The 24,367-nt window shown below is 42.5% G+C and overlaps 1 protein-coding gene across 1 annotated transcript in view; it reads left to right on the top strand.

The window, feature by feature from the left end:
- The window catches only part of ADCY8 (adenylate cyclase 8), a 226,994-nt gene that overhangs the window by 138,447 nt on the left and 64,180 nt on the right, over positions 1–24,367 (top strand). Inside the window, exons 8-9 of the mRNA XM_028105668.2 lie at positions 7,522–7,719; positions 23,540–23,640. Coding sequence (XP_027961469.2) covers positions 7,522–7,719; positions 23,540–23,640 — 299 coding nt within the window. The remainder of the gene's footprint in view (positions 1–7,521; positions 7,720–23,539; positions 23,641–24,367) is intronic.

Consider the following 24,367-nt stretch of genomic DNA (forward strand, 5'->3'; position numbering starts at 1 on the left):
TTGAGATTCAGTTATGGATAAAACACAGTGCCTGATCCTCAAGGGGATCATAGCCTAAAGGAACAGACAAACTACATCACAGTAACTGCTCTTCTGAGAATAAGTGCAGGCTCAAGCAGGCTTCCTGGAGAAGGTGATGTCTAATTTTTTATGTTATGTTAGTCACCATTAGTTTTTGATGTAGTGATCCACGATTCATTGTTTGCATATAACACCCAGTGCTCCATGCAGTACGTGCCCTGCTTAATACCCATCACTGGGCTAACCCATCCCCCCAACCCCCTCCCCTCTAAAACTCTCATATTGTTTCTCGGAGTCCATAGTCTCTCATGGTTCATCTTTCCCTCCAATTCCCGCCCCCTCCCCTTCATTTTTCCCTTCCTTCTCCTAATGTCCTCCATTCTATCCCTTATGTTCCACAAATAAGTGAAACCATATGATAATTGACTTTCTCTGCTTGACTTATTTCACTTAGCATAATCTCCTCCAGTCCCATCCATGTTGATGTAAAAGTTGGGTCTTCATCCTTTCTGATGGCTGAGTAATATTCCATTGTATATATGGACCACATCTTCTTTATCCATTCATCTGATGAAGGGCATCTCAGCTCTTTCCACAGTTTGACTATTGCGGACATTGCTGCTATGCACATTGGGGTGCATATGGCCCTTCTTTTCACTACATCTGTGTCTTTGGGGTAAATATCCAGGAGTGCAATTGCTGGGTCATAGGGTAGCTCTATTTTTAATTTTTTGAGGCACCTCCACACTGTTTTCCAAAGTGGCTGTACCAACTTGCATTCCCACCAACAGTGTAAAAAGGTTCCCCTTTCTCCACAGCCTCTCCAACATTTGTTCTTTCTTGCCTTGTCAATTTTTGCCATTCTAACTGGTGTAAGGTGGTATCTCAATGTGGTTTTGATTTGAATTTCCCTGATGGCTAATGATGATGAATATTTTTTCATGTGTCTGTTAGCCATTTGCATGTCTTCTTCGGAGAAGTGTCTGTTCATGTCTTATGCCCATTTTTTGACTTGATTATTTGTTTTTTGGGTGTTGAGTTTGAGAAGTTCTTTATAGATCTTGGATACCAGCCCTTTATCTGTAGTGTCATTTGCAAATATCTTCACCCATTCTGTGGGTTGCCTCTTTGTTTTGTTGACTGTTTCCTTTGCTGTGCAGACTCCACCCCCAAATTACTACAACTCATACAGCAATTCAGTAATGTGGCAGGATACAAAATCAATGCACAGAAATCAGTTGCTTCCTTATACACTAACAATGCAACTGTAGAAAGAGAAATTAGAGAAATGATTCCATTTACAATAGCACCAAAAACCATAAGATACCTCGGGATAAACCTAGCCAAAGAGGTAAAGGATCTATACTCTAGGAACTACAGAACACTCATGAAAAAAATTGAAGAAGACACATAAAGATGGAAAAACATTCCATGCTCATGGATCAGAAGAATAAACATTGTTAAAATGTCTATGCTACCCAGAGCAATCTATACCTTCAATGCCATCACGATCAAAATTCCAATGATCTTTTTCAAAGTGCTGGGACAAAGAATCCTAAAATTTGTATGGAATCAGAAAAGACCCCGAATCGCCAAGGAAATGTTGAAAAAGAAAAACAGAGCTGGGGGCATCACGTTGCCGGATTTCAAGCTATATTATAAAGCAGTGATCACCAAGACAGCATGGTACTGGCACAAAAACAGACATATAGACCAATGGAACAGAATAGAGAGCCCAGATATGGTCAAATAATCTTCGACAAAGCAGGAAAAAATTTGCAGTGGAAAAAAGACAAGTCTCTTAATAAATGGTGCTGGGAACATTGGACAGCCACATGCAGAAGAATGAAACTCGACCATTCTCTAACACCATACACAAAGATAAACTCAAAATGGGTGGAAGACCTCAGTGTGAGACAGGAATCCACCAAAATCCTAGAGGAGAACATAGGCAGTAATCTCTTTGACATTGGCCACAGCAACTTCTTTCAAGATACATCTCTAAAGGCTAGTGAAACAAAAGCAAAAATGAGCTTTAGGGACTTCATCAAGATAATTGGTTTTTAAAGTAGTGGTAAGGCATGCAGCTTAGATGCTCCATGTTTGAATGCATAAAATAGAATGGGCTGAGGAATTGTTTAGTAGATCATATTATGGCAGGTATCTAGACTCCAGCACGAGGTCAGATGTCATTTGCATTGGGTCTGATTCTATACACTAGAAGAGGGGCACATGGAGGGAAGTTAATAGGATCTTACTCAGCGATCAGAGACAGGACCCCAGGTAGAATTGTGAACAAAAACAGGGAAGAACTTCAGACCAACGTTTCCCAAATGATATTTCATGGAACATGTAGAGGTGATTTGAGCCAAAAAGCATTTTGTGGTTCTAAGTTTGGAAAATACAGAATTTTAAAATCTCATTTCTGCAGAATTTATCAGTACCTTAATTTCAGTGACACGTACTGTAAGTCTCTGAACAAACACGTGCTGAGTGGCTATGATGCAATGAACCATAATGGATCCGTATTTCCTAAACTGATTGGTCCACAGAACCATTTTGTAAAGAAGCATCCCTTGATTCCCTGTGTTCTTCGAACAAGGTTTTTGGAAAGGACTTAACTAGGAGAATTAGTGATGACTTCCCCAGATGCCAGCACTGCAACTATGTCAGCGGATTTGCAGTATCTCCAGGGATGCTTTAGAGGGTGTTTTGCAATTGGAATATGCGATCCATAAGAACTACAGTGTTTCTGACTCAACAAAACTGGATGTTTCTGGAGAGTACACCTTCAGCCGGAAATCTTACTGGGAAGGATGTATTTGCTGCCACAACCTGATGAAAGGACTACCAAAGTTAGTGGCCATCCATGAAGTGAGAGGACAGTAGGAAAAATGGATTTTCACTCTGTATGTTGTATAAGACAATTCCCAAAGAAAAGTCACGGGCCAAACCAGATGGTGAGTTTAAGAGGATTTATGACTTGCTCCACCCCATTCAGATGCTGTTTACAAAAGCATAACTGGGACCTGTGATGCTGATTTTCACCTGAACCCCCAGATTCTCAGGCAGATCCTATGTTCAGAAACTTGGGAGAAGGGGCTCTGGGCTTCTCATCTGGGCTTTGATCTGTCCTAAGTGCCTATGAGTAAGGAGGTCATTGAAATGCATCAGGAAGGCATGGATCTTGGTTAGGATAAATCTCAGGGCTCCTGTGCTTTTATGTGAAGAGACTCAGATATGAGAGGCCAGCTCAGCAGCAACATTTTTTAAAATTTTTTATTGTTATGTTAATCACCATACATTACATCATTAGTTTTTGATGTAGTGTTCCATGATTCATTGTTTGTGCATAACACCCAGTGCTCCACACAGAACGTGCCCTCTTTAATACCCATCACCGGGCTAACCCATCCCCCCACCCCCTCCCCTCCAGAACCCTCAGTTTGTTCTTCAGAGTCCATCGTCTCTCATGGTTCGTCTCCCCCTCTGACTTACTCCCCTTCATTCTTCCCCTCCTGCTATCTTCTTCTTTTTTTTTCTTAACATATGTTGCATTATTTGTTTCAAAGGTACAGATCTGTGATTCAACAGTCTTGCACAATTCACAGCGCTCACCATAGCACATACCCTACCCAATGTCTATCACCCAGCCACCCCATCCCTCCCACCCCCCACCACTCCAGCAACCCTCAGTTTGTTTCCTGAGGTTAAAAATTCCTCATATCAGCGAGGTCATATGATACATGTCTTTCTCTGATTGACTTATTTCACTCAGCATAACAACCTCCAGTTCCATCCACGTCATTGCAAATGGCAAGATCTCATTCCTTTTGATGGCTGCATAATATTCCATTGTGTATATATACCACCTCTTCTTTATCCATTCACTGTCGATGGACATCTTGGCTCTTTCCACAGTTTGGCTATTGTGGACATTGAGCAGCAACCTTTGATATTTCCCAACATTGCTGCTCTAATCTGACCTCCCAAATATCTGGAAATAGCAGCTAAGGTAAATAAATGAATATATACACTTATGATTGTATATAAGCATAATATGTATTTGAGCTATACATTGAAACATACATTCAGATACATGTATTCAATTTTGTATGTATCTGTGTGTATGTATGTGTACGTGTGTGTATATATATATTTCTATTATTCTCGGGCATTTCCCATTTCCTTCCATTTCATCCATTTGTTTTCTTAGTGCTAGCCAACTGCTTAAGTTGTTTACATAAAAGAATAATATCAACTTTTAAGAGGTCAGTTGCAGTTAGAATCCTATTTGAAAGCTTATGCTATTTTTTAATATGATCTTAATCTTGCTCCCACTACAGCTGTCCAACTCAAAAAGAGAAAAAGGCATATTCTATTAAAAACAACTGGTTCCATAATGACTCTAAATCTGCAAATGAGACCCATTACCCATTTCCCCAGTACCACTTACAAAAGAATCCCTGTGAAGTATCAGCATATGGATTTTTGGTGTTGACAACCGTATCCAACTTGGTCAAATCTTAGTGGTCATCACTAATGGAGGAGGAGAGGTATACCAGTTCATCTCAAACCACAGTCACCCCCAAAGCGAGCCATGCTTTGCAGTGGTGCATGGGGGGTGAGTGAAAGCAGATGATTTCCCTCCCTAATTCCAGTTCGCTTGACTTCTTTAGTTGATGCTGGTCTTCCCTTGAGCATATACATCCTGAAGCTGTGGGGTGGGTACCAGAGACATTGCTGGTCAAACAGCAGATATGATGGTCCTATGTCATTGACAAAGTGAATGATCAGGAAAGGGTCCACTGAACACTGACAACTTTAATAAAAACCTAGGGATATAACTGCAAAGAATAAAAATAATTGCCCGGAGAAGAAAAGAACTCTCCAACACAGCATCATTGACATGTTGATACAAGGGCTCCTTCCCAGCTCTTAACTATGACCTGGTAGCAATGATGAAAAAGAGAGAGGTGCTTCCAGACTTTTATTTGAAGTAGCCACAAAGCTGGTAGAATTTTGTGGGGGGTAGGAAAGCTCTGACAGGTGACTCAACTGGTCTCTGCCTTCAGAAGTGGCCAATGGTACAGGCAACCAGGAAGCAACGTGTATTGTTGGTTTTCGGAAGGACTGCTTATAGACCAGAGTCAGTCTTTCATGACATTTTCACCAGTCCCAACTGACATAAGAAAAAATGAGCAGAGTTATCCATTAATTTAAATGCATCCAATGTAAAGGACTATCCTTTGTTTCGAGAGTATAGCATTCTCATTGAAAAAAAAAATGCCCTTTATTTTATGAAGTGGTGGTCACATCAGAGACCTGTCATGGCACTGGTGGCAGCTTTTGTAATTTATATATATCTGTCCCAAAGATATTTTTTGAAATTCCCCTTCTCTGTGAAATCCAGAGGTTCAAGAGCCAGTGAAGGCATGAGGGACTGGTAGAGTAAGTAGGATCAATTTTGTTCCAGGAAGGAAAACCGTGAGAAAAATAAAAATGACAGGGAGAGAAAGAAATACCTAACGATGAATGTACTAAGCCAATATTTAGCCGATTCCACATCCAACTGTTGGACCCCAGCTCCAAGCACTTGCTGGGGGAGCATCTTGGCATCTCTAAGCCAGAGGATAAAAGTGCATGCCCAGACAACAACAACGTGAACATTTCCCCCTCCCCTCCAAGATAGAGAATGAAATCTTGTCATTTTCCAAACTGTGTGGGAAGAATCTCTGCCCAAGAAACCAGTGTGGGATGCACCGTGTGGCCGACAGTACAGATGCCTTTGCCTTCTGAGATTCTGTTGTAACAGCATTTAGTCCCAGGGGCTCAAGCCCTCTGGCCCTGCATGGTTCCTGCTGTTCAATTTTCTGGAACATTGGTCCCTGCTTCCTTCTCCCTGCTCCTCACTTCTCATCCTGCCATTCCTCCCCCTAACATCTATCTTTTTCTCTGCAGTAGCCTCCTTGGTAATTCAGAGCTGAAATTAACTGCTTCAGCATTCTATGAGCATGTACTTTACTTTCTTATGTTGGCACATGCAACTCCATCCTTTATCCTGGGGCTGGAGAAAGGGTTTCAGTAAATTCTACTGGTGATGAAGCCCTACTATGGAATTCCTTAGAGACCTTGAATTTAGGTTACATTAAATAATCTCCATGAAAGTTAAAATGAGGTACCAGAGGAAGAATCCTTATGGAATGGGCTAGAAGTTTTCCATGAGCTCAAAGCCCCTGACTCTGGCTCTGGAGTCAGAGGATCTGACCCGACTGTAGATGAGCTGATGGCTCTTGAGCACATGCCTCTGAGGCTCAGAGATACATGAAGCGTTTGGGCAAGACAGCATCCCAGGTGCTCTGTCAGGTCCCACAGGCTGCCATCTGATGGCTCCATCACCTGACCCCAGTCTAGTCTGTGGGCTCAGTGTGGCCAGGCTGGGAGGCTGGCAGAGAAAAGCAGATGCGGTGAGCGTGTACAGAGAGGCAGGGAGTTTTCAGTTCCTGACTCTACAAATGCACCTCATCCTGGACCTCTCCCCAGGGAAATCTCCTGGAGGAGGAGATGGACATCCCTTGTCCCCATATCCCTTCGGCTCTGACTCCCACTATTTTGTCAAAGAAGTTGTCTTTAATTGGAGCTGTGAGCAAGCATTGCATTTGGCTTGATCCAGCCAGTTGGTGTTGTCACCTGCAGCTGAAACAGCGGGAGACAGAGGCCTCCGTGTCACACCTGGTGGATCTTCACAAGCCAGTGCTGTTGCTGTGTCCATGTGACCAACCAGGGTGGTCGCGCCTTTCCCCACCTCATGCTGTTTAATCCCTGGGAAATGTTGAGAGGCTGCAGCTGCTTGCATTTTTTGCCTAAAAGGAATGAAGCATTATATATCATTATATATCTATATCAAGATATAGATCTATGGGGAAAAACGTATTTGTGAAGTGCAAAAATCTAACAATCTTCGAGTTTAAGTAAGAGCTCCTGACACGTTTGGCTGTCCGTCCACAAGGAATGTGAAAAACAACAACAACAAAAAAAAATGCAAGCCCTGGGTCTCCCAGTCTCTCCCCCGCCATTAAAGGAAAGACCACACGAAAAGTGTGGACTCTGCTCGGTGAGAGATGATCATTTCTGTGGACTTTTCAGCTGTTTTACTTTCTGTTATTTCTGGTGGTTCTCTTTCTCTCATACCAGCCATGTGCCTGGTTAGAGAAAGGGTCTTGATTAACATCTCCAAGCCAACAGCTCTTTAAATACCTGAACCAAAGGAATTCAGTGCACCTACCCAGAGGAAAGGCAAGTGATCCTCCTGATGTGATATTTTGTGTTTCTCTGAAGCAAATGGCTAACTGATCGACTTCGGTAGGTTTCACTGAATACGACTGCATGCATGGAGTGCTATTACTGTTTGCAATGCAACCTGATCTAAAAACATTGCATTTCTTTTTAATCCAAAGGGGACTAGCAGGTTTATTGTGTTTGCATGTGCTTTCCCCCTAGACTCTGGCTGCCCTAACAAGAAATTCAATAAATCTACTTCCAAACCATCTTGCACAAGCTTTGCATGTCCAGTCTGGGCCTGAGGAAATTAACAAGAGAATAGAACATACCATCGACTTGCGGAGTGGCGATAAATTGAGAAGAGAGCATATCAAGCCATTCTCACTGATGTTTAAAGACTCCAGCCTGGAGCACAAGGTAGAGCTGGGTCTCCATAGTGGCTCTTTTTCTGAAGTTACTTGTCATAAATGTTTATGGGACCAGAGAGAGAGCCCAGGGGCTGCGGTGTTGGTTGGTGTGTTTGTCGTTTGTTTGTTCGATTTGGTTTGATACTGTCTTTCCTTTTTCTCTTTGCAAATCATGAGTAGACTGAAGGCCATGAATGGAGATGCTAGTTAGGGGAAGAGGGCCTCAGCTTTGCTCTTTAAGGAGAAGATAAGTAAAAGAACAGAGGAGATCCCTCGACTTTGAGGTTTTTAACCCTAAGGGACATTAGCAGCCACTTGCTTTTGCTTTTAGGAGAACTCATGTCCGTTGTAACCCTTGTCACATAATGTATGAGAACACCCAATAACTGGACGCAAGCATTAGTGATAAAGACTGCCTTTCTTAGATTACAGACACCTCTTCTCCCATTTTCCCAGTTGTCTGATGGCTCAGAGGCCCCCTGATGTAGGCATAGTGGAAAGGAGTTGGGTGGTGGGTTCAGCATTCGGTTGGAATTCCACCTCTGCCACTTCCTTGCCATGTGACCTTCAGTAAGTGAGGTAGCCTCTCTGAGAACGAGTTCCTCAATGCACCATGAGGATCTTGGATGTGCGTCCCACTTAGGCTATTATGAGAAGCTCCAGGCAATGCCTTGATTAGGTTTAGTGTTCAAAAGTGGAAGCCATCCCGATACTGATAATGACGTTTTCCCATGCCTCTCTCCCTCCCTAGCTCTAAACTGTAAAGGGTTGTGGGGAGGTAGGCGCTGTCCCTGCCTAGCTGGGCTGCTCCTCTGCACTGAGGGAAGCGGACAGACCTTCCTGGACTGAGCACAGGAGATGCTTGGCCCCTGCAGGAGCCTCAGGCAAAAACAGCAGGGAATTCGCAAGCAAATTTCAGGAGTTTGATCCAATACTCTGCAAAGCTCCAGTGAGCAATTTTTTATTACTTTGTTCAGCTGCCTGGGACATTCCTCTTTCCTCGATTTGGAGAATTCACACTTTTGTGCACATACACCATTCCCAGTGAGTTTCTGTGATTAACTAACTAAAGGTTGCAAACTCCAAAATTAGTATCTTCACCTCTAGTTCACAATTTGAAATGGATTGTGTCTGTGTGCTAACAAAAAGAGAAGAAACATTTTGTCTCACTCAGCACCCTCCCCTCCTCCAAAGAGCAAGTAGGCTTTTCTTACTTGTAATATATTTAAGGGGCTTAGGGTCCAAATTAAAAGCGTTTTCTTTTGTGGTTGCCACATTGAAGGAGTTAGGAAGAACAGGGTGGTCTAGCAAAGAATCTTCTCAATTAGCCTGGATACATACCTACGTTCAGAGCTATACAAAACCCTTTTGTTCATTCTTGCTAAAGATGTAGTTGCTTTGCTAATGACCTGACCCCTGCAGACTGTAGATAATTTTTAATGTGTTTTATTCAATAGCATCTGCATCTCATCTGCGGGACCTGGTGTTGGAGCAGGAGTGGGCTTGCGGGGGGCGGAGGGGCGGGGAGGGGGTAGAGTGTGTCTGAGGTTGATTTCTAGGTCCAGGAGAGATTCTTCTAGGAGAAGCAAAGGGTAACATCCTGAACTGACCTGTGGGGATTTGCCCCCTGACTGTCCAGCCTTGCACTATCCAGCGTGGGCTCTGCCTTGCATGGGTTCCCCATGGTGAGGACAGTGGGGCACATCAGAACGTTTGTTCACTCCCCCCTTTCCTGTCACAGAGACCCTCGCATTGACTTTTGCTCTGAGACTCTCTCTAGGGGCTGCATTACTGTCGAGCTGAGGATGTATCATAAGTAGTAGCCATTGGGTGTTTACCAAATACCAGGCACTATTCTAAGCTGTTATCACAAATTCACTAACAATGACAGTGTGAAGTAAGTGCTCTTATGAGCCTCATATTATACTTGATGAAATGGAGACACAGAGAAATGATTAGGTGGCCCACCCCAAACTCCACCTGTCAGTAGAGGGGCTTCAATCTGAGCCCTCTGTGAGCCCCCAGCTGCTGCCTGGTCTGTTCACCACACTGCCTCTCCCAAGAGTCCTGGAGCTCGTTCTCTCCCAGGCCTTCATATAAAGACAACAATCCTGTGCTATCTGCATTCTCTCCTCTTTGAACTTTGGATGGGGTGGGAGGCAGGAGGCAGAAGGTTCTGGAGAGCGAATAAGTAGGAAAGAGTCCTGGAGCCTTAGCTGACTTAACACAGCACCTTCAAGTCCATAAGTTTCCAGAACTGGACAATATTATCAATGTGCATCTACTGTGTGCCTGGTGTTTATGTGTGTCAGCTTATTACATCCTCAGAGAAACATTACTATCCTGCTTACAAAAAAAGAAAACTGAGCTGTCTAGAGGTTAAGTAGAGGTCCTAGTTCTCAAAATTTGGCTGCCATATTCTGTTGACTCTCAGGTACCATCATCCGTGAGATGCCCCATTTTCTATGCAGCACTAAGAAAGAAAAACCCAGTATGGGGAGTCTGGAAGGAACTCCTCCCGATAAGCTGGGCTTACCCCTTGAGGTAAGGATGGACAGAAAAAAATCCCACCCAGCAGATAATCCCACCCACATGCCCATTCCCTGGGACTGGTCTGGAAAAAAAGGAGCTCTCCAAGAGGTTAAACTCCAAAATGGAATCCATATAGCCTTGCCACCTGATTTCACACACTCGATGTGGTCTTTAAAAAACCTTAGTCAGGGAATTGGATGTGAAGTGGTCCCGGGTTGATATTGCCCCCTGCTGACCAGCAGAAGCAATCACAAACCTCTCTGAAAGAACTCAAGGCTTTACCACTCCATGGAGAGTTAAGATGATGCATCCTGGTTTCAGAGATGTTTAAAAGTGGGGGGAAAATTGTGCATCTTAGGATTGTTGTTATATATATATATATATATATAGCATTTGTGACTCCAAAGACCTCTTTCTCCCCACTGCCCTACCCTGCTTCTTAGGAGCAAGTTTGCACCCCTGAAAGTATATTTTCCAAAAGGAAAACAGGAAATGGAAACATTGATTTTTACCATTGGAACTTTTGTGGGGAAGAAAAGGCTTCATTTTGTTTGAACAATAAGATGTGTGAACAAGGGAACGCCTTCCCTTCTCCACCCATGTAGTGAGTTAGAGAACATAAAATCTCCTTCGAAATGTCATTCAGACATTTCCTGATCACATTTGCTTATAAAAATGGGCACTGTTTCACAGTGTTCTGTGAAACAGGACCTTTATATGCCTCATGGTATTGCACAAAAATACCTGTTGAATGAATGAATGAAGACTTGGGTTAAGGAGCAGTTTAGAGGAGACTGTCTTGACTCCTGTAAGCTGGTCTTGGGATATTTTTTAAGAACTCCAAGAGCCAAAAGACATGAGTCAGTGTTGATCTGACTCTTAGCAGTGGAGCTTCGAGAGAGAAGACTGTGAAGTTCTGCTCGTGTCCTACCATGTCATTTCATGGTGGTGCACACACACACTTACACACTCACACATACACTCACACTCTTGTACACTTATACACTTACACTTTGTCACACACATACCCACACAGAGGAATCTTTTGAGTTAAGCTTCAGAGCAGCATGCTCATGACTCGTCGTCACCAAGGTTGGGCAGCACGTGTTTCCTTCTCTCTGCGGTCCTGTTTCCTCATCTGTGAAGAGAGCTGGACAGGCCCTGGCATCTTTCAGCAATCGATGCCATGAGCCCCAGAATTCCCTATGACCATGGTGACCATACGTCCTGGTTTGCCCAAGATGTTTCTTTTCTTTTTTTTTTTTTTAAGATTGATTTATTTGAGAGAGAGAGCCCAAGCAGAGGAGGAGGGGCAGAGGCAGAGGGAGAAGCAGACTCCCTGCTGAGCAGGGAGCCGGACGTGGGACTCGATCCCAGGACCCTGGGATCATGACCTGAGCCAAAGGCAGTTGTTTAACTGACTGAGCCACCCAGGCGCCCCAAGACATTGATTCTCTCAATGTGATTATCAGTAACACCTCCCTTCACTTTCAAAACTCACCACTGTGGATGACAAGAAACATGAGCCAGGGCTTGGACCTCAGCCAGGTTAGAATCCATGGTTCTTAGCATCTCTAGTTCCCAGCATCCCCATGAGGACCTGCTGAGCAGACCTCTGGGTGGGATGGGGGGCATAATCCAGGCAGCAAAAGTCCCCTCCAGTCCTCCCAAATTTCACGGAAAAATCCTCTGCCCTTCTTTAGCCTCAAGCTAAATACTTCCTGAGACAGCTTACAGATCTCAGGGGCAAACAAAAATCAGAATTATGGGAAAGGGATGTGGAAACATGGCAGGTTTGTCAAATACTGTTGATCATATTGGATTTTTTTCCTTCCTTACGTATGACTTTTTTCTTATAAAAAAATGAATGCATTTTCACTAACAAAAGTTTATGCCAAGCATATAAGACAAAAAGAAGAAAATAATATCTCCTGTGACCCTTACAACCCAGGATAACCCCTGCAAACATTTTGGCATCTGACTCGCTACGCCTTCATGATTACAATTCTGTCTGTATGCTTATCTACACGATTTTTGTATTAAAATGGGACCATTTTGTACATAATGATTTGTGATACAGTGTTAAGCACTCTTTGCTTGAGCCTTTTCCCTATTATCAAATATGCAGTTATCAAAAAAATTGTAACTACATACTACTGCATTGCATATTTTAACCATTTTTGGCTTTTTTTCCTTAGTTTTTCACTCTTATAAATTATAAACTGCATTGCAGTAAGCATTGTCTTAGTTAAATCATACACCCATGCTTAATTCTTTCCTTGGGAAGAAGATCCTAAAAATGGCTACAAAAGAACGTACATTTAAAAATACTTGATGTGCATTACAAAATTGATAAGAAACAGCGTATCTCTGTCCCTTTTATTTTTTTTAATTATTCTTGAGGTTGAAAGTCTATCTGTATATGTTTTTATGTTTTGGTCTTCCTGTTTCTCCTTTTGTGATTGTCATCTTTCATTGCAGTGCTCACCTGTTACTGATTTGTGAGTATTCTTTATATATATAGTGAAAGACTTAACCCCACAACACTTACAGGAAGGGGGATCAGCCTCTGGTCCTCATTTCTCTTCTAGGACAAGGCTCTTTATTTATTTGTGAAGCTTAGGATGGGGAAGGCAATTAATCATAATTGCTTATGGATGTTTCCAGGCCAAATAAACCAGCCTAATACCTGTAGTGCCTGAAGAGAGCTCAGTAACATAGGGATACATACTTGGAGGGACTTTGTTAAGCTTAGTTTTCGAAAACAGTATCGCCATCTCCGAACAACTCAGCTTCCTCATCACGAGTAAAGATTAGGCTATGTTTAATATACACTTCAGAATTGGTTTATGGGAATTATACTTTTGATGTGAGCATTTTAGGAGGCTAAAATGTATTTAATCAAGTATTAAACCAAGTATTAAAATCAAACCATATCAATGATGACTAGATTTCCTTCTTCTTTTTAAATGCCGGCATCTTTTTTTGCTAAATTCCAAAACCTTTTCCATTGAGAAATGACGTCCTTTATGTGATTGTGAAAATTTTAAGGTTAAAAAGCCTCTTTGTCCTAGGCTGATATTTTTCCAAGTAGAAGAGTATTTGGGGATCTTGTTAAAAATACAGGTACCCACCCATCACTCTGTCCCCAAGATTCTGATTTTCCAGGGGGACCTACATTTAGGATTCCAGGATTCCTTTGTCCCAAATTGGTGGCCAACTTTCTCTGTCTTTGGCTGCACATTAGGATTTGGGGTTGTCACTTGCCAAACACCCTCAGAAATCAGGTCATATCAGAAGGTCCTAGATCCACACTGGATGCCAGTATGGCCTCAGGGAATGTCTCCATAAGGCTCACAGTATTCCTAGGAGCTCAGACTCTAGAGTCAAGCAGACTTTGGTTCAAATCCCACTTTGGAAATAGAAGTGGGTGCAAAGAAAGGTTGATGGATTTATGGGTCATGAGTGGATGCTGACACACTGAGAGCCTTCCATCATGCCGGAGGACATTCATACACCTCCTTTATCTCACAAGTGTCTGGTCTTCGTTAAACAACAGAGAAAAAACATACACTTGATTGCTGGATAGACATGCTTGAATCCAGTTCCTACCAATTACTGACTGGGTGACACAGGACAAGATGATCTCACTGAGAGGATGATGATCATAATACCTGCCCCTCACTGGGTTGTTGTGAAATTTAGTTGACATCATACTCATGGAATAGATGTTTGAATAAATGCAATAGTTATTCTTTTCCCTTTCCTTGTGACTGATCCTATGTCAATCCACATCTGGGTGAGGCTAAACCCTCACGTAACATAAATCTCACATTTGTAGAGCTTCCGTAAAGAAACTACTTCATTAAAAATGGTGGGAGGAAACAGTGTTGCTGTGGCTTGTATACCAGGGTCACAACCTTCACAAATACATAATCACATAAGTACATAAAAGTGCGAACTAACTAAGTACACACGGACAGCCCATTGTGCGAGGCCTTCCCAGCCCTGCCTTCAGGTCATTAGAGCACAAGCAGTGGCCATCTTGACCCCCTGGGATATATTTAAATATGTAAGAGTCATTCAGTTGTCTTTTCTCTAAATGATTTTATTTTTCCAAATTCTCTATTATCACTACCTTCCAAATAAGATGAGAAAGATCGGCTCTCTCTAAGGGCATTTGGTGTTTGATCATTCCCAAAGGCCATGCCCTTCTTCCTGGGAGACCAAGCCAGCTAAGGATTTTAGATTTCACAGAAAGCTCTCTTTATGCTCCTGCAAGGACTGTCCTTCTGTCCATGCTCGTGAGTCCTGGGAAGTCCCTCAGGCCCAGTGCAAAGCATATGGTACCTACTGACTGCTTCAGACATAGACCAGGGCAGGTGCTGTCAGAAGACAGAGAGACGTGGCTTCCACTCCCTTCAAACTTACACTCCAGCTTGTGATCTCAGGCAAGTCATTGAACTTCCCATCCCCACAAGGTTGCCGTGCAGATGAAAGGCAGATAACTTGTATGGAGTGCCTCGAGGCAGCAGTGTTGCAAGGGCACTGACGTTCGTTGATCACTTGCTACTCTATCAGGCCCTACTGGAAGCATTTTATATTTGTTACCTCATTTAATTTTTACAACAGTCCTTCCATGTAGGAATTAGTTTTATTGTCTGATAAATGAGGGAGGCTCAGAGAGTTGGAGTAACTTTCTCAAGGCTCAAACATGTAGAAGATAGCAGAGCAGGGATTCAAATCTAACTCTTTTTCCAAAACTCAGATTCTACCATACTTTACAAGATCTATTGTTTTCAGGGTGTCTACTTTTCACATAGTTTGGAATTGTGTTGAGGATGAGGCTGATGGGGTGTGCTGGAGATTATATCGCTGTGCATGTGGCAAATACCTTGGAGGCAGAAAAAAAAGCAAAATTAAACCATGAAAATGTCTCTCATTCTTTGTTTACTCCCCCCACACACACCCATGCACATGCACAGACATGTACATATGCATGTGTGTAGACACATGCGGGTGCACAGACACACGTGCACACATACACACATACCCATGCACAGCCATGCACACATGGACACATACACCCGTGCACATGCACAGACATATATACATGCATGCATGTAGACACACGCATGTGCACAGACACATGAAATGCATACATGTATACACCCATGCAATGCACAGACATGTACATGTGCACACATGGACACGCATGCATACATATACACACCCATGCGATGAAAATACATGTACACCTGCATACAGACACACATGTGTACGTACGTACATGCACAGATGTGTATGTATGTACATGCACACACGTGCATATGCACAGACACATACACGTGCATGTATGTACACATGTGCGGGTATACAGACACATGCACGTGCACACATGGACACACACACCCGTACACACGCACAGACATGTACATATGCAGGCATGTAGACGCATGCATGTAGACACATGCACGTGCAGACACATGTAATGCATACATGTATGCACCCATGCAACGCACAGACGTGTACACGTGCACACATGGACACACATGCATACATATACACACCCATTCGATGCACATACATGTACACATGCATACACAGACACACATGTGTACATACGTACATGCACAGACGTGCATATGCACAGACACATGCACATGCATGCATGTACACATGTGCGGGTATACAGACACATACACGTGCACACATGTACACACAGACATGCACACATGGACACACACACCCGTACACATGCACAGACATGTACACATGCATGCATGTGCATAGACACATGCGATGCATACATGTATACACCCATGTAATGCAGACATGTACACGTGCACACATGGACATGCATATACACACCCATGCGGTGCACATGCATACATGCATGCACAGACGTGTACATACGTCCATGCACACACGTGCATATGCACAGACACACATGCACATGTGTACACATGCACATGCATAGACAGGTGTGCGTGCATACATGTGCACACACCCATGTGCATGCATATGCACATACACATGCATACATGCACACATGCACAGGCACACATGTACATATGCAAGACAGGTACACATGCATACATGTACACAGAGAGACACATGTAGACACACATGCATATACATGCACACACAATCTACCACATTTCCTGGCAGCACCCAGATACAACAAGGACAACCCCATCACTCTCACTGTCCATGCACCTGTGAAAACCAAGTAAGTGACTAAGCAGACACGTGAGATAGCTCTGTCTTAGGGCCGTGGGGGTGGGCATGCTGAGCCCTCAAGTTGCCCCTGAACTGTGTATCCAGACAGAAGGCTGGGTGGTATGAGCCATCGAGGAGCAAGCTGTGTGAGCCAATGGTTTGAGAGAGCAGGCAAACCGGACAAGAGCCTGTCTGAACAAAACTGACAGTGAGCTTCCTCTTCACACCCAAGTCAGCCATCAGGTCTTGCCCACTTTTTAGGTAATAATAATAATACCTGTCATAGACAGTACTTGCAATGACCCAAGTTTTGTGCTGAGTCCTTTCAAAACATTCATTTGACATTACTCTTCTTTCTGTCAGCAGCCACATAAAAACAAGGACAACAAAGACTTGTCACACAAGGGAGCCTTTGGGTAATCCTTTCGGAGTACAGGTGGTTCTTATCTGCATTCAGAATTTCTCTCAGTTTCCTCTAGCCTTTATAAAGAAAGTTAAGTAGGGGCTTGAAAGAGTTCTGGAAAAATGCATATAAACTTTGACATTTCTCTTTCTTGTTTTTCCACCCACTCCTGTTGGAGTTATGACAAATGGAATGACATCATTAAGGAGGACTTGTGGCAAAGCCAAGAAATCTAGGCAGATGAATGAATTTTCCAATGGATTAGGATTTTGGACTCTGGAATTAGGTGTTCAGAATTTGTTGAACCATTCCGTTTCTTATTTAGGTGCAGAAAGGTAGGAATCTGGAGCCTGAACCAAATGGTCTCAGGTCTTCTTTCTTATTTTTCTGAATCAGACACTTCCTGATCCTCTTCATGACCTTATTTTTTAAATTATTTTTATTTTTTATGTTTTTTTTTACTTTTTTATTATTATTATGTTCAGTTAGCCAGCATATAGTACATTGTAAGTTTTTGTTGTAGTGTTTTAAAAGAATTATTCTGTTATAGTCTCAGGTTACTCTTGAGTTTTACTCTTAGTAAGGCCCAAAATACCAAGATTGTTTAGGCCACCTCCTTCCGGTGGGAAGAACAGATTTCAAAGAAGCTTAGGAAGAAAATCCTTCTCTTATTCAAACAGTAGCTTTGTGATACTCTTTAATATTCATGATATTACCCTGTAAAATTACTGCTATTTCTAACACCCTCTAGGCAATCAAATGATATCAAGGGTCATTTCACCTGTCTCTTTTTATCAGACCAATTAGCTAGTTCCAGTCCCCCAAAGCCAGTATTTTCAGAGTCAAAAGTACCAATTCCATCCATAAGTGCAGTGTAGAATGGTAGAATTAGGATGATTTCAACCCAAAAGACATTGGCTCAGTCCTTAGAGCAATCCTCATGCCTCATGTGTAGACCTCATCAACACCTACAACCAGCGGCTTCTAGGCAAGGAACACAAGAGTAGTTATCACTCCTTTGGGCTTATCGTGGCTTGGGGAACTCGGCCAGTAAAGAAAGGAAGAGTCTGTCCTCCCAAGGATGAGAGATTTGAGAAAGGGTGAGGCGGAAGATTCAGGTGGGAAGCTTTGTAAAGTCCTGCTTGGAATTCTCATATGTCAGTCAACCTCCCTACCAAGGAAGATGATAACATAGTATCATAACACATTAATGATATTGTATTGTCATTAAGGATCTTCTATAATGCCCAGTATAGTGTCCTCTCAGCCTCATTCTTCTGAAGCTGTCCATCTTAGATATGTGTCCACATGATTCCTCGTGAGTTTATTAAAGATGAAGAAATCTGCCTTTTTCAAAGGTCAGGTTACCTGGGAAGAAGTAAGACAGTGAGACATTCTTCAGACACACTTATCACTCATAGAATTATTGCTGATAATGATTTGGTTAGACACTAGACAGCAAGAGAAGGAAGATTATTTCAAAATATGAAATTATTGAAAATTAGTCCCTCCCTCTTTTATTGCAATTATGTCTTTTACTCAAATGATCAATTAAGGGTACTCTAGCCATTGTCATGCTACATAATGCATGAGTGTAACAACAGAAGTTAAATTCCTTCATTCACTCATACAAAACGAACAAATTGTCCTGGTTGAGATTCTTTAATTTAACAAACATATTAATTTATACTAATGAGAGGTGTGCTAGAAAATGATCTTTTTTCCAATTAGATTTATCCAAAGATGGAATGGGCTCTCAAGTTGAGGGGCTGATTTCCCCCATCACTGGAAATCTTCAGGCAGGATTTAATGAGAGATTTTACTGAGTGAAATTGACATGAGTAAGCATTGGAAGAGGTGACAAATACAATCCACTCCTCCTGTAAAATTGTGTAATCTCACACACACAATTGGGTAAAAACAGTATAGCTGTAGTTTAGACAATTAACTAGGTCATTGCTTTGGTTAGATCTATTCCTTACAACTTATAGAGACACAAGAATTTAGTCAGTACTCTTTAGCTCATAGTTGAAGTGGCCAATCTAGGAGAAAGAGTAATTTTCCTCCCACACATATAGGAAGATTTTCCAGGCCTGACTCAGGCACAGAAACAAAAAATTGTGAAAGCTCTGTTCATTCATCTCTGAAAGCTAGCTTCCCTGGTCACACCTTTGTGGATGAAGAATCTAGAATAGGCTTTTCCTTGTGTGACCAAACTCGGGTTCCAAGCTTCCTGTGACAGATCTAGGAACCCGTAGATCCTCATGGCTCTGATGTCATTTCTGAAGATGACTTCCAAGAGAATGCAGGACCAACGTCCCCAGACATGAACAAAATGGAACACTTGTTCTTCCTGCCCCCACTTCCTTGGAAGGGACCCCATGTCTCAACCTGGTCAAACGAGTAGGAGAGTTTTATTTTTAAAACAATGTTTTAATCACTTGAAGATTGTGGTTCTTCTTATTCTGTAACTCTTAAATAAAGCCTACTGTGCTTTTTCTTTTCTTCCTTGTTAGTGGTTCACTCCTGCAGGCTTTAAGAAAAGGGCTCTTCCTTTGTATTGCTTTGTGCTGAGAATCCATCCATCAATCATGAAAATTCAGCAGTGCCAGTTTATTAAATTCATTCATAGGGTGTTCTTAAGGGCCATGCTTGGCCCAGATCATGATTTACTCTCATTCTAACCATGATTTAGATAGACTCAAATTTTTAATACATTTCCTTTCTTTGTATCATGAACCACATCACTGAAATATAGCAAGACCCAGTATAGTGCATCCTGTGAAGAAGATAACCATGCCTTAAGAACATCAAAGTAGCAGCTGCTATACTACAGCCAATGAGACATGGCATTCCAGGGCTAACCTCAGGATTCCCTACTTGTGATCCGTAAAGTCCTGTTTGAGTTACTCGATTATTCTAGTCCTCAGTTTCATTATCTGCAAAATGGGGATATGATAAACAGTATCTTCCTCAAAGCATTGTTGTGATAACTAAAAGAGATCGTCCACATAAAGCATATGGCATGGTGCCTACCTTGTACCAGACATTGGTTATTATTATTCCAATATGTTACAAAATTTTGACCATTTCCTGAGTCAACCAGAGCCCTACAGATTAAAAAAACAAAAAGTAATCCAAACTCTAAGATCTCATTATTTGTTCCAAGTGGCATGCTCTTTAATTGGTATTAATCCCAATATACTTGGCTCAGGTACTGGCTTCAGGCTTTTTCTGCTCTCAGACAGTGGTCTAATAGAGTGAACACTCCACTGAGAGCCAAGAGGTGTGGCTTATTGTCTGAACTTGGCCACCAATCCCCTAATTGACCTTGACAAATGTTTTCTCCATATCTGATTCTCAAGTTTCTCTATCCTTGCAGACCAAGGATTCAGTGAATTATAAAGGCCCAGTAGTCATTTCCAAGGACATCTTTCCTAAAGGTCCCTGGAGAAGTGGAGAATTCTACCCACTGGTGGAGGATCTTTTAGGAGGCAGGGGAAGGAATAAGGGCAGGGTCTTTTCCTAAGACAAAAAAACCACATACAAGATTACAATTCCTTTTAAAAGTATCCTTTCTAACATGATAGACCAATCAGTCAGCCACACTCTAGGGGACCCTACTGAGTACAAGGTACCATTTTGTACAGAGGAATAGAAGACAGCATTCTAGAAGGCAACACTGAGGTTGAAAAGCAGGCTCTGAAAAGGTAACAAGCATAGCAATACAGTAAATATAATTAATTGATTACAGGGAAATTTTATATGAGGTTGCCCTGCCCCCTCAGCACCTGCTCTAGGCACTTTGCATATATTAACTTTTCCATTCTCCCAGCAACCTTAGTGAGATAGTTCCTATTATTATCCTTATTTTCTTGATGAGCAAACCATGGCATACAAAGCTTAGTCAACTTGTACAGGGTTCCATAGATAGTAGGTGTTGGAGCTAATTCCAAATCCAGGTAGTCTAGCTCTAGGTTAGTTCATTTTGCTCACCACTAAGGCTTAAAAGGATAAGCGGGGCCAAGTGAGGACAGAAGAGACGTGAAGTGAGCAAGAGAGAGCTCTAACGATGGCAGGAGAGAGCGTGCTTGTAACTTAATATAACTGCAAGCCCAAGTGTTCAGACCTTCACAAGTCAAGAGGAAGTGAAATGAATCACCACCCAATGTCAGTACCCTATCATCCTGAGCCAATTAGGAATGTTCTTTCCGTAGTTCTGTTCTCCTTTGTGTTTCCAAAGTAACAATGCCCTCCATTCTGAAACCCAGTATTTTATATTCGATTGACATCGGCTTCCCAAATATTATAAGGCTCCTTCTTGTGACGGTGCTGACACTGGAGTTCAGACATGAAAATAATAGAATTTATTATTCAATTCTAGCACAAATAAGATAATAGCATTGGGAACCTATGAATTGTATTCATGCCCACATCTGACAGATCAGAAAAAGGAAGTTCAAAGAAGCTGGCTTCACTCACAGTGAGCCACTGACAGAGTGGACCATCTGGAGCCAGAGGAAGTCTTTCCAGCCTGCCAGCCGAGGCAAGTGAAAAACCTAAAGCCATGTGCAACTTTAGGCTGGACCAGTGATGACTAGGTGACATTTTTAAGGTCATCACTGAGAAGCTTTCAGGAAAGGAAAGGAGACAGAGACTCAGGCTTGAGGTCTACAGGAAAGACCTCTTCACAGTAAAAATGGACCCTACATGGAAAGGAAACTTTGCAAAGGAATGAGTTCTCAGGCACTAGGAGTGTCCAAGGCAAGGGTGTTTAGAACCCCCTAGAATGGTCTGCCCCAACCCAGCGGGAAAAACCCACTTGCCCCAACAAAGCAGAGAGGGTCATCTAATGATAATGAGCAGGCATTTGAATAGACCTCAAGAATGTCATGGAAAGGATTCCTGCTGGCCACGATCCATTACAACTCCAAGGTGTTGTGATGATGGTCGGGATGATGAAGATGCAGAAAATGAGGAAGACAGGGATTAGACACACCAAAAATTATCATTGTTGTTTTAAAAATCTCATGACCAAGTCTCTGTAACCTAGCTGGTTTGAAATTCATCAGTCAGCCGACAAAGAATAATTAGAGCTTGTACGATTCGTTGTTAGAAGAAATTCAGACATGTATCTTTCCTTGACTTAACTGCTTTGTGGCTAACTTGCTGATTTCCAAGCTGGTGTGCATATGCCTCTCTCTGATTGTGCCCCATCCTTAGGTAGCGCTCTTGGTAATACAGATTTTCCGTAGTTTTATCGGGAGTGAGGGTGGCTTATAGTGAGGGCTTTGGGGGAGTATTCCAGTTTCCCCTCCAGATACCAAGCAGGTTATTGGCAAGCAGACAGAGGACTCAGTACTGGGGAACAGAAAAAGCGTTGCCCTGAAGAAGCAATGAAGGTGCATTCTCCAAGCAACTTTGTGCTTCCCCCGTGGAGCTCGCTGGCCACAGGACATTGCCATTCCCCACATCTTAGCCAGGACACTGAGCAGTCTGTTCAGTCTAAAACCCAGACCACACCAAGAAGTAGGCAAGAAAATAAAAATCATGTAACTGTTGATCATGACTACCACCCCAACAAGTTGGACTGATTTTATTATTTCATTGACCTGACCAAAACCTTCTCGGTACTGGGGATGAGCCTACAGTGTTGCCAGAGGTCCATTTACTTGTTTCCTTTATAAAGTAACTCTGAATTTCAAGCCAGGGATTACAAAGTTCCAAAGCCAGGCTTAGCTTTCTGTTCCCCCGCCCTAAAAATGATCCGTATGCTGTGTGATCTATGGCAAGTTGCTTGACCTCTCTGGCATTGAGGGAAAATGAGGAGCTTGACTGAGGCTAATTTTAAGGTATTCTTCAGTTTTAGAAACATTTTCTTCCTTCTGAAGGAATTGGATTCTTCTTCATTTAGTGACTCCAAGATGGTTTCAGGAAACTAGACAGGACTAAGGCAAGTGCATATTCAGTGTTGACCTTCCAGAAGCTTTTAAGGCTGGACAGTGAAATCACTGAGCCCTCTGGATAATCAAAATTAAGTTAGCACCATTATGCAGGGATGCCTGGAGCAGACAAGAGAAGGGCATGGAATACACTGGGCGATCATTTGCGTTTCTCTGTGTGAAATGAAAAGGCTTTGCACTCGCTGGAGTTCTCTTAGGCTGCTCTCTCCTCTAAGATTCTGTGATCTTATTTTTTAATAGTTTTCATGAAAGAGGAGGCAGGAAGACTCGGGCGAAACCTTTTCCTGTGTCCCCCACCTAACAAGAAATAGAGAAAGACCCTTTAATGACTTAAGTTTACTCATGAAGGAAGTCCATGTGAATTTGATTTGTGACATATATGGCTGTGTGCTCTTCTGTTTTGTTCAAGTGATGCTAGTTCAGAGGGAGGAGAGCTGGAGAATCTTGCCCAGAATCCCCTCCCATTCCTTTTTGCTGGGAAGGGATTTGGATTCACTCCTGGGCTCTCACTGGAAGGGTGGAGGGAGGGATGGAGATAATGCTCTGTGAAGAGTTAATTAAGATATGGATTCCTCCTTTAAAAAAAATGTTTTAATATTTTTTTTTCTTGCCGTTTGCCCTTAACTCCAAACACCAGAAAAACTTAACTCTTCCGGAAGTCCAGTTTTGCTGTGAAGTAATTTATTCTCCTTCTTTTTTTTTAATTACAGTATTCTCAAATGAGGGATGAAGTATTCAAGTCAAACTTGGTCTGTGCATTTATTGTTCTTCTATTTATCACGGCGATACAAAGTTTGCTTCCTTCTTCAAGGTAAATACGAGAGGACTAAGTTCTCAGGTGAAATGTCTTTGTGAGTTGATGGTCCCTCACCTGGAGCCAGCCAGCTGACCTTTCCAAGGGATCGGAATTTAAAATAACGGGATCCAGGATCCACACCAAAATGTTTGACAATATCAGTGTCTATCCTGGTTGTCTTACTCGGCATCATCTCACTGCTCTGCAATGAGTCTTTCTCACGATCTTAATAAAAACAACAACCAAAATCAAAATAGGCCCCAGTCTTATTTGCTACTGCACCCGTGAATGCAGCATGTAAGTATTAGAGCCTCTACCACCATGGTCTTGTGCCTCTGTTAATCACTTCTTTGTTGTTCATAGATACAGCACCAAAGCTTCCTGGGCCAGCAAAACTGGCCCTTTAATAGTACCACAAACACCTATATGTGGCCAGTCACTGTTCCAAATACTTTCCATGCAACAACCCATCAAATCCTCATGGCAACCCTATGAGGTATGTACTACTCTTGTCCCCATTTTAAAGAGGAGAGTACTGAGGCTCAGAGTCATGGAATAATTTGTACCAGGTTTCACCACTGAAAAAGTTACAGCCTGCATTCAGACCCAGGAAGTCTCCCTCCAGAGTCTGGGCTCTTGACATTCTATCAGACATGGACGTATATTGTACAGGTCGTTGGTGCCAGAGCCAGCATTTGAACTTAGTTCTGAGTTAGTCGAGAGGCCATGCTTTGTGCTCTTC

The sequence above is a fragment of the Eumetopias jubatus genome, unplaced genomic scaffold (assembly GCF_037043125.1).
Source record: "Eumetopias jubatus isolate StellerSeaLion01/CBP00866 unplaced genomic scaffold, mEumJub1_p1.0 scaffold_4, whole genome shotgun sequence".
In the NCBI taxonomy this organism is placed as follows: Eukaryota; Metazoa; Chordata; class Mammalia; order Carnivora; family Otariidae; genus Eumetopias; species Eumetopias jubatus.